The sequence below is a fragment of the Opisthocomus hoazin genome, chromosome 7 (assembly GCF_030867145.1).
Source record: "Opisthocomus hoazin isolate bOpiHoa1 chromosome 7, bOpiHoa1.hap1, whole genome shotgun sequence".
Classification (NCBI taxonomy): Eukaryota; Metazoa; Chordata; class Aves; order Opisthocomiformes; family Opisthocomidae; genus Opisthocomus; species Opisthocomus hoazin.
The window spans coordinates 60,241,694-60,252,933 of NC_134420.1; the positions used below are offsets into that span (position 1 = coordinate 60,241,694).

Here is an 11,240-nt window from a genome sequence, read left to right on the forward strand (position 1 = left end):
ATTTCTCAGGTTGGGTGAAACAAGCATCCACTGATCAAAGCTTCCCGTGTGTACGCCACGAAATTGTACGTTTGGGCAAGAAAGCATCCCGCTGAAGTCTGCCCGTGGTGCGCGAGCCGACTGCGGCAGAGAACAGCGCAAGCCCGGCCGAGCAGCAACTTCTACGCGACAGATGTGATTTTGTGTTTATGTCTCTAGGAAAAAAAAAAAAAAAAAGCTTATTTTCATCTGCAAGGACTGCAGATTATTTTTTTTTGCTGTGAGGACCTGCGGATGAAAGTACGGTAAACTACCTAGTATCAGATCCTCTCGGCGGGGGTACGGGCGGCTTTCTGACAGGTAATCAATGCCAAACTAAGTGCGGGTATGCCCGCTGCACTGCCTTGCACACCTCCTTCTCCAGCTCCAGCTTCCTCGCGCTGCGTTTCTGCACCCACTGGAAGACGCAAACGGATCTCGGCGGGGCTCCCCCACGCGCAGGTATCGTGACCCCGGTCGCGAGCCGACCGCGACGAAAGGAGCACTGCGCGCCGACGATGAAAGGCACCGCTAAGAACTAATTTTAGTTATGGACTCCCGCCCGCCCGAGTCGGCTGCTCGGCGGCGACGTCGTCGGGGCCGGGTCCGCTGGGCCTTCCCGCGGGGACGGGCTCCGGGAGCGGCTGGCGCGGCCATGAGGCGGGCGATGAGCTCCCCCTAGTCGTCACAGCCGCCACCTGCAGCCGGGGAGCACCGGGCGGGCTTGCGGGGCGAGCGAGGGGGAGAGGAAAAAAAGAGGAGAAAAAGAAAAAGAAAAGCCGAGCCGCGCGGGGAAGGCGCGTTCCGCCGCGCGCGGGGTGCGGGTGGGGGCGCGAGGAGGCGCGGCCGCCTCGCGCCAGGCGGTTTCCCCGCGGGGCGCGGCGCCGGCGGCGGGGTCGGCCCCGGGGGGAGAGGGGCCGGCCCGGGTCGGGAGCCGCTGCCCGCGACCCGCGCTGCTCCCGCCGGGTCACAGCCGCCGCCAGCCCCGCAGCCCGCCCCGCAGCCCGCCCCGCAGCCCGCCCGGCCGCCCTTTGTTCCGCGGAGAAACGCGCGTCTGGCGCGGGGCAAGGGCTCCCGCCGTTCCCGCCGAAGGCAGCCGGGGTGTGAAAACGGCCATGGCTTCCGTTTCTGGGTGCTTCAACGGGCCTGGCCAAACGCGCTCGGCGTCTGCCGACCAGCCGAGAAGACAAAATAACGCCGAAGGATTTCCCGGCCGCTGCGCGCCGGTGTGAACCGCCGAGCGCGCCGACCAGCGAGGGCGGAACAGCCCAGACCCACAACCGGGTTACTCTGCACCAGTTTCTAAAAAATATTTTAAAAGATCAGAAACTATGAAAACGTGCTGGTGTTTTCTTTTAACCTGGTGAAGTCCGACACAAATACATGCGACCGAAAGGCAGCCTGGAAGCGGACAGCACGCAACCGTTTTTCCCCCTATCCTATTTAAAGCTAACGCGTGTAGTGGCTTTGGAAAGCACGAAAAGCTTTTCTGTGCACAGCTACGCAGGCATGATGAGAAAGTCAGCCAGCTCCCAAATAGCAACGATTCCCTCTGTGATCCTGAAGTCGCAGGTTAGGTTCTCTTTGTGCTGGAGCTGATTACCTCAGTGTGGGTGTCTTCTGCAGGAAAAAGTGCATGAATTGTACTAAATCCAAAGGCACTTTAAGAGCAGCTCCTTGAAACGTTTGCAAAACTTTGACATGCAAAAAATGGTAGGGTTTTCTTTTATTGTTTTTAGTGACTATGTACAAATACAAAGAGATAAGGAAAATTACTGCTCCTCCTAGGGAACCTGTTGACCCAGGTACTGAAGAGCCTCCTTGGGAAACCTGGCTCTCTGCAATTCTCTGGATTTGTACAATTTTGCTGTGCCTTTCCCTCCCAATCTTTGCTGCTGCTCCACTGAACTGTTCTTGCTTTGCCGCCTTCTGTAAAACTGCTACCAGAGAGCTTTTCATATGCTCTCACCTTTCACATTTCCTTCAAATGCAAAATGCAGGGCTAGTCTGAAAACAGATTTCTGAGTTAAATAAAGATCTTAAGCTGGGAAATCAGCAATTTGAATCAAACCAAAATAACGTTCCTTTGCACAGAGCAGCTCGACAGCTCAGCCTCCTCTCTGCGACATAATCACCTCTTTTGCTTTTTCCGCTCGTTTAAGCGAGCTCAGTTACCAAGTTTGTTCTGTCCACCACCACTGAGGCAAGGTCCAGAGCTGCTCGTGTCCCTCCATCGGTTTCCCCTCTTTTTGTCCCGCACACGCGTGCATGACACGGCTGCCCGGGTGAGCCCGGCGAGGACGAACAGGCCACTCTGCTCTGCAGCCTGGAAGACCACCGTGCTGATGAGACACTGCAACTCGGGAGCACAGCTACCTCGCAGCCTCGCTGCTTTTTGTGTTTGTTTGTTTGTCTTACACTCCGGATCCAACCGTTTCACTGAACACCAAGAGCATGAAACCCAATAAACTCCAGCTGAGCAGTGTCAGAAAACCCTTCCCTCTCTCTCTCCCTGTCTCTCTCCCAATCTCCCTTTCCTTCCCTGGCACAGACCTCCAATCCATCCTGAAATGCAACTCTCCTGACAGATGCCAAAAAGGAGGGGGGAAAAGCCCGAGCTCAACATGACATAAACGCACGGTTTCAGAAAACAGTATCAATCCATCCCAGCTTTGGGGGCTTGGCTTGGGGCTGGCTGGATTTTCTGGAAAGCGTTTCGGTTTCCCATTCCCGCTACTTTCCGAACTCCCCCTCGCAGAGGACGCTCTCCCTGGCTGCTTTTCCCCCACGCATGACACCTTCCCGAGGGGTGTGGGGACTGCGACCCCCCCCCCCCTCCTGCCAGTCTGCAGCTGGGGCTCGGCGCTGCCCGCGCTGCCTGCTCCCCCGGCCCCGCACCCTGCCCCAGCCGCAGCCCCCCGGCTCCCACCCCCTCCTCCCCTGGATACCTGCGGGTTTTTCTGCCACTGTTCAGTACGCAGCCTGATTTCTCTGCCACCTTCCTCGGGATGGAGAGAGAGAGGAATACAGGAGGGGAGGGGGGGGAAGCTGCGTACCGCTCTGCTCTCCATTCCTCCCCAGCCTCCCCGCTAAACCCATTGTACACGCAGCTCCTCGGCACCTTTTAATGCTCTCCTGCCTCATTATTTACTTTCCAGTAAAGCGATCAGAAAAGGAGATCAGATTGGAAGAACAAACCTACCTGGCTCTCTTCTTCACCCCACCTCCCCCCCCCCCAGCAACAGCAGCGAGAAACGAAATGTTTTCACCCCTTTAAACAAATTCAGACGTGCGCACCAAACCAGATTTTCCGCACACCCCCTTTCAACACCCTACATCTCATTGCAACTGAGACAGAAAAGAAGTGGGAGAAATTGCACAGGGCGATTTAGAGGGGTTAGGTTGTTGGTGCTTTTTCTTAAAAAAAAAAAAGGGGGGGGGGAGATTAAGAAGCCACCAACAAAAAAGGGAAACGCATTTTCCAAACCGGATGGTTAAAAACAAAAAAGCAATTAACGAAGGGGAGGGAGTTGAGGAGGGGGGGAATCCACCTTTTATGGTGATGCAAATCTGACTCCAAAATAACAATGAATTAAAAACAAACCCCCCAGAAAGAGCTGAATACCAGATGCATCTTCATTTGTGTTCCACCAGCTGATGGGCTGGGGGGGAAGGAGGGGGAGGAGGAACGGGTTAAAAAATAAAGGCGCACACCGAAAAAAAAAAAAAAAGAAAAAGAAAAGAAGAGGGAAAGAAAGCGAAAGAAATTTAAATTTCGGGACCCAAACCGCCCCCCCACAACCCTCCGCTACCAAAAGAAAAAAAGAATCTCACAGGAGGTGGAAAAATTATATAACACACATATATATCTCCATTCCCGAGGAAATCTTACAAACAGAAATTTATCACCGGTAACAAAGAAAGAGGGGAGCTCGCAAGCACCAAATGCTCCTGGCAGATGGCTCCTATTCTTGGCTTTCAGGGGAGGGGAGAAAAGCCGGGGGAATATTTTATTTATTTATTTAAATTCTTTAAAATCTCAACATAAATATTCGGATGCGCCGCGGCTCAGGCTCAGCCCGGGGCTGGCTCCGTCCGCGCCGCCGCCCCCCGCAACACAGCAACTTGCGGACTCGTCGCGGGGGGGGGGGGGGGGGCTGGGGTCCGGCCGGCCTTCCCGGCGGGGTGCGGGGTCCCGGCCCAGCCTCCCTCCCCAAACCTCCCCAGGCATTTCCTACCAGCCCCTCCAAACGGGTCCGATGCTACAGGAGTGAAACGGGGGACAACCCCCCCCCCCCCGACACCCTCACCTCCCCCGTGCCCCGGGGGCGGCGGAGCAGCGGACAGCGCCGGGGGCCCCGCGCCCTGGGAGACGCACACACCCCCCCCCCCCCCCCGCAGCACCGGCCCCGCGGGGACGGGAGCGGCGGAGCAGCGGAGCGGGGCGCCCGGCGCGGGGAACGGCCCGACTCCGCCTCAGGCACTCGCCCCTCTCCCGGGAACTGGGGGGGGGGCGGGGGGGGCGCCTCCTTCCCGCCCCCCGCTTTATCTTTTCCTCTTTTCCTCCCCTATTTTTTCTCTTTTTTGGGGGGGGGTTCTCTTCACAATGGGAGCTTCGGCAAAGTGCAGCCTCCGCTCCTTCCCCGGCACCCGAGCTGCCGCCGCCCGGCCCGCGTTTCGTGCCCCGCAGCCCCCGTCCCTCTGCCTCGGCTCTCACCCCGCCGCCGCCAGACATCTCCTCCCGCCCCCGGCCCCTCTGCGGCCCCCGCCGAGCCGGTCCTGCCTCCCTCCGCTTCCCCGCTCCGGAGGGGACTGCTCTCCCCCCGCCGGCGATGCTCCCGGGGCGGGTGCGGTGCCGCCTGCCCAGCTACCTGCCCCGCGTCCCCGCACCGGGGGGCCGCCGACACCGCCCCGCGTTCCCCGTCCGGCCCACCGCCTCCGTGTGCTTCCCGTTAAACACCCCCACCCCCCCCCGCCGGCCGCTCCGCTTCTCCCCCCCTCGTTGCCCACCTTGACCCCCCCCCCCAGCCCTGGCTGTCACGCCGAGCTGCTCGGACAACTTTTCCCACCGCCGGCGGGGCAGGGGGAGCGGCGGAGCCCCGGCCCGGCCCGGCCCGCTCTGCCGCCCCCCGCACACGCACCCGCTGCTCCCGGCGGGACCCCCGCCCCTCCTCGCACCGCCCCGCGCCGCGCTCTCCCCCTCGGCAGCGCCGGCCCCGCACCACGCCGCCCGCCCGCCTCACCTCCGCACCGCTGCGGAAACGCACGGCAAACTTCGGGCTTCTCCCCCCCCCCTCCACCCCCAGCCCATCCCCCCTAGCCACACACCCCCCTCCCCTCTTTAATTCCCTGCTCCTCTCCCTCTCGCTGAAGTCATTTACCAGCTTCGGCTGCTCCCGGAGTCTTCCCCCCCCCATCCCCCCCCCAACCGCTTCCTCCCCTTCCCTAATTTCGCTCCTCGATTTCGGCTCGGTCTTGTTCCAAGTTCAAACTTACGTGTGATAATCTCTCTTTGTGACAAGTGCTGCGGGTTTCCCTGCTTGCGACGGGACATTGCCCTGGCATTTACACTGGCATCGCCTGGAGAGCTGCACTGGTTCGGGGGGATGTGCTGGGGGGGCGATCCTCCTCCTCTTTTTTTTTTTTTTTTCCTCTTTCTTCTTCTTCTTCTTCTTCTTTATCGAGTTCTTCTCTTCTTTCAAAAAAAAAAAAAGGAAAAAAGAAAAAAAAAGGCCTCCTTTTTGTTGCTGCTGTGGTGCGCTGGATGGGATCCCCTCTCAATTAAAAATCATCATCATCGTCAGGAAAATCTCTTTCTCGCTCTTTTTTTTTTTTCTCACACACTCTGTCTTTCCTCCACTGCTTCTGCCACTTGGACTTCCAGATCTCTTCTTCAACTTAGCAGGATATGCACCGCCAGTGACACTTTTCTCTTTCCCTCTTTCCAGAGTGCTTGGCAAATTGGCAAGTGCGCTTTTCCACCAGGAGGGTAAAAAAGAAAAAAAAAAATTAAAAATTTTTAAAAAGCAAAAAAAAAAAAAAAGCAGGAATAGCAAAAAAAGTACTAGATTTGGGATTGCCCCCACACACAAAAAAAAAAAAAAAAAAATTGCCAAAGAAAAAAAAAGCTTTTCAGAGATTGACCCTTGCTGGGTAGATAGATAGAGCGAATTTTTTTGCAAAGGGGTAGCCAAAACTGTGTCTCCTCTTTCCCAGTTCAAGTGGCACTGCTTTGCCCTGGTGCTTTTGGATTGCCGGTGCTCCCGCACCACTTTGCACTCTTCCCCCCTCGCCTGGCGCTAGGACTGGAAGGAAGGAAGCCCCCAGTGCAGCTGGGCTGGTGCTGGCTATTACTATTATATATTGCAATGTGAAGATGGCGGAGTCCTGGTTCTCTGGGAGCGCTCTGTCTCTCTATGGCTGGGGCTGCCTCTGTACAATGGGATAAAATTCAAGTTCAAGTGCGGACGTGACGTTTAATCTGCACCAGAGACAAAAAGACCCAGAGAGTCGGAGCGCTGGGGGCGACTAGCGGTGGCTTTTTAACATTGTACCCGGCAGGAGAACAGCCAGCGCCGCTCGCACGCCCGCACTCACGCCCGCACTCACGCCCGCACTCACACTCCCCCCAGCCGGAGCCGATCCGGGCTCCGCGCCGCTCCCTCGGCTACGCGGGGAGCGGGAGGGAGGGGGGGAGCGGGGGAGAAACCCGCATCCCCACGCACGGCCAAACTTCCCCGAGCCCGGCGGCGGGGGCGGCTGCCGGGGGCTCCGAGGGCGGTGCGGGGGGGGGCCGGTGCCGGTGGCGGTCCTGGTGGCGGTCCTGGTGGCGGTGGCGGTGCCGTGGCCCATCTCGGCGCCGGGCCGTGCTCCCCGCCGGCCGAGCCCGCAGCGGCAGCTCCCCGGGGGTAGCGGGCGGCTCTCCCCGCCGGGCCCGGCGGCAGCTCATCGGCGGCGAGCGCCTTCCCCCTGCGTTTCTTTCGCACAGTTTTACACCACCGCTAGTGTCTGTGTGGGCTGGGGAGAGCGTTTGTGGGGTGGTTTTTTTTTCCTTCTTTTCCCTCCCTCCTCTCTCCCTACCCGAAGCGTGATGGTAGCGGGACACGCGCGCACACACTCCCGATCTGCACACACGCTCCGATCTTCTCTCCCCACCCCCCCTTCACTTAAAATCCTGGCAGAGAGGATTTTTCCTCGGAGGAATTAAGTCTCAGCCGTAAATCGAGAGGCGCCGGGTTCCCAGGGACCGCATCCCCGTGCGCGGTTCCTCCTTTTCCACACGCAGGTAAATGCCCGCAGCTGCCTGCGCTGCTAACTTGGGAGATTCTTGGAAATCAACTTTTTCCCCTCTCCCAGCCCATCTCCTGCCCTTGTTCCCCTACTCGTTCTCCCCCCAGACGAGGAGACCGGTCGGTGCTCCCAGCTTTTCAGCACCGGGGCTGGACAGGGCGAGGGCAGTGGGAAGGGGGGGAGGGCCGGGGCCCTGCAGGCAGATGGAGCAGAAACCCAAGAAACCCACCCTCCACCCGGAGCCCGCTCGGAGAGCCGCTCTGCAGTCGTGTCACTTACCTTCCACGTTAAACGAATTTTTTTTTTTCCATATTAAATCGTATGAGAGCCCTGGGGGGGGGACCAGAATTCATCTCGGTGCCCTTAATCAGCTTTGAGTAGAATTTGGCTAAACAGCATCACTCTCGCCTCCTCCAGCAAATCTGCCTTTCCCTCCCCACACCCGCCCGCCCGCTCGCGGCTCGGCGCTGCCAGCCCCCGGCCCCCCGGAGCCCGGCCCGCCGAGGGCAGCCGCCCCCCCCCCCCCCCCCAGCTCCCCGGCGGGGCGGTGGGCGCCGGGCCAGCGCCTCAGTGCCCTCCTGTGCCCCGGCTCAGCCCCCCCCGGCCTCCATTAGCGCACGGCAAACACATAAAAGACATTGAGCGGCGCTGAAGGCTGCTCGGACTCCTCGCCGTGCGCCTTTTGGTTTGTTTTGCAGCGTCCCGCGAAGAAAAACGAGCGTGGTGATGGGGGGGCCGGGGGGAAGGGGCTCCCGGGCAGGCCCGCGGGGAGGGGAGCTGCCCTCACTCCCCTTCCCCCGCTTCGACCCCTCCTCTGCTCCCGGGGCCGGGCAGGCTTTGTGCGGCCGCGGTCCCGGGGGGGGCCGTGGGGGTGTCGCTTCCCACCCTCGGGGGTGCAAAGTCCGGGTGGCGGCCGTTTCTCGGCGAGCTGCAGGAAGCTGCACCCCTTCGGAGCGGCAGCTTATCGGGAAGTTACCGGGCATCATCTGCTGATTAACCAGTGTCTTCCAGTGGGCACGGGGAGCGGGAGATAAGGGCCGGCAATGATTGACCGGGCCGGCTCTGCCCGGGGCGGCGGGGCCGCCGGTGCCCCCTCCCGCCTCGCCAGCTGCGGGCAGGGCTGCGGGGGGGTGAGCCCCCAGCCTGCCTCCTCCTCCTCCTCAGAAAATACATCCCAACAGGGGGAAGGAAGGGAAAAAAAAAAAAAAAAAATTTCCAAAGTGATTTCTCAGTCTCCTCTTTCCTCCCCTGTCTGGCACTTGCGATCATTAGCACTGAAAGCTGTTAATGTCTTGTCTCACAGCTCCCCCTTTAGTCTCTCCGCTCTCCTTGTCTCGCGTTCAAAGCCAGATCAATAGCAAGCTCCTTCTAACCTTGACCTATCCCTCGACCCGCCTCCATCTGCGGCTGCCCCCGCGCTTGTGCCTCCCCCCTCCATCCCCCCCCCCCCCCCCCCCCCCGGCCGCAGCCGGTGGCAGCAGCCCCGCAGGAGAAGAGGTGCCGGGGTCCCCGGGGGCTGCCCCGGGGGGCGGCCGCGCAGCCCCCGACATCGCCCCGCTTTGTCCCGGGCTGCGCAGCCGGGAAAGGGGCCCCGCGCCCCCCGCCCCCCCTCTCCGCCGCCCCGGGGGGCCACGGCGCAGCGCCGGCCTTCCGCCCCCCGCCCGCAAACCCCGAGCCGCAGCTCCCCGCGACCACGACAACAACAACAACAACAACAAAACCCCCCAAAACCCAACAAAAAAAAAAAACCCAAAGGAAAGGAAAAAGCAGGCAAAACGGGAGCTTAACCTGCAGGGAGAGAACAAGCTTTTCGCTGGCTTTAAAGGTGCTGTAGTCCCTTGTTTTAAATGAGAGGGAAAAGAGTACCCTCATGCACAAAAAAACATCTCGTACTAAGGTAATCAGCTTTTCTGCCTTCATAATATAGCAGGGATTTGAGGAGTTCTCATCCAAAAACACCATCCTCATCACAGGGGAGAACAAGCTAATGTGATGTTAAATATTCCATTTTATCCTGCATACAGCAAGGCACGCTGAGTCAAGAACTCTCTGCACACACATGTTCAGCTTCTGGCTTTCTTTTTCTTTTTCTTTTTTTTTTTTTTTTAATTGCACAATGTCTTTAGCTAAAATTTGGCACGGATATAAATACATAAGGAACAGTGGCTTTAGTGTAAAGAGGAAGTCCCAGTCTCCTCACGGAGGAGAAGCTTGATGTGTCACTTGGACACATTTCGCATCCATTTCCACTTTCTCCCCATTTGCTCAAATAACTTTTCAGTGGAAGAAAAACTGGAGCTGTGTGTTCTGTGTGATGTGATTTTGGTTTCTTCCCAGTCTTTACTGAGAAAGCTCATGCTAAGTTAGACGTAAATTGTTTTTGATACAGATCTGGGAGTTGGGGGGGGGGATAAGAGAGGGAAGGAAGGAAGGAAGGAAGGAAGGAAGGAAGGAAGGAAGGAAGGAAGGAAGGAAGGAAGGAAGGAAGGAAGGAAGGAAGGAAGGAAGGAAGGAAGGAAGGAAGGAAGGAAGGAAGGAAGGAAGGAAGGGAGGGAGGGAGGGAGGGAGGGAGGAAGGAAGGGAGGAAGGGAGGAAGGGAGGAAGGGAGGAAGGAAGGAAGGAAGGAAGGAAGGAAGGAAGGAAGGAAGGAAGGAAGGAAGGAAGGAAGGCAGGAAGGAAGGAAGGAAGGAAGGAAGGAAGGAAGGAAGGAAGGAAGGAAGGAAGGAAGGAGGTTTAAGACAATCTTGACATACACAAGGCTGCTGTCCTCATTCTCTTTGAGTCTTTAACTGTTGTTGCTTGGGAAGAAAAACAAATAAATGAACACAGGGTGTTGATCTGATCGGCTTAGTTAGCCGCTCCACCTTGTGAAAAGACACAGAAACACAGGATCTAACCAGATCATATTTACATACATATTAATAAAGCTCCCGAGGTGGCAGTTCAGCCTTCGCATGCAGTGCAAGGATCTCTGCGAGTTATCATTTTAGACCCATAAAAAAAGATAAAAAGAGGTCTTTTGGGTTTCCTCAAATATTTTTCTGCAGTGGTTTTATATCATTTCGGAAAATTACATAGTTAAGTGGCATCAAATTTCTGGGTGATATAATAACTCAAAATGTGTAATTTTTTTGTATCAAATCACTTTGCAGCCATAAACAGAGCTTCAGAACCTCAATCAGAGGAATGATTTGGTGGGGTTTTTCATTTATGGCAAACAGTAAAATCGTTCTTGTTATCTATTCGAATATATATAGATTGCAACATTTATTCACTTGATTTTCTTTTCCATGACACTGGTCTATTTGAGGGTGCAGTGAAATGAAGGCAAGAGAGGATGATGTATTATCCCCTGCCCCATTCCTGGGACTTTTTGGAGAGAGGGAAAAGTGATGCAGATCTCGCTGTGTTTTCAAGACATTTGGTGTCCCCTTATTTTTAGTGGCTGTCACTTGCTGATGTTTCTGGGAGTGAATCTAGAAAACGAGATTTCCTCAACATTTACATTCTAAACCTTCCCTGGAGTCCTCTGCTCAGTCAATGGTCTGTGGGGTTTGGGGTTTTTTTTCTGTTTGGGGTTTTTTTGTGTGTGTTTTTTTTCCCCCCTGCAGAGTCCCTCATTTTTTCCAACTCTTTCTAAGTGTTAAACATACTGCAGATCACCATCCAAATGATGGGGCCTGTTTTCTTCCACACCTTTTTTCAATTAAAATAAAATAAAAACAATACTCTCCCCCCACCCCCAAAAAAGAAATGGAACCAGCAAGTCAGAGCAGAAAAACACTGATTTAAAAAAAAAAAAATTTAATCGGGCAAAATGCAGGATTGGACCCTGTTTTCCTTCTTCACTTCAAGTCTTCTTTGGCCTGTTTATGCTTCAGACTTTCCGACGGTAGAGATTCAGTTGTGTCCCCACTGAAATCATTTGCAGG

The 11,240-nt window shown here is 56.6% G+C and overlaps 1 protein-coding gene across 4 annotated transcripts in view; it reads right to left on the bottom strand.

Moving 5' to 3' along the window:
• The window catches only part of BCL11B (BCL11 transcription factor B), a 96,125-nt gene extending 89,187 nt beyond the window's left edge, over nucleotides 1-6,938 (bottom strand). For 2 of the 4 annotated variants that reach the window (XM_075426412.1, XM_075426411.1), the window contains exon 1: nucleotides 5,515-6,936. In XM_075426412.1, the coding sequence (XP_075282527.1) occupies nucleotides 5,515-5,572 (58 nt within the window). In that variant the 5' untranslated portion in view covers nucleotides 5,573-6,936. Of the gene's footprint in view, nucleotides 1-5,514 lie in introns of all 4 variants that reach the window. The other 2 variants (XM_075426409.1, XM_075426410.1) reach the window with 2 other exon arrangements.
• Nucleotides 6,939-11,240: the final 4,302 nt, after the last annotated feature.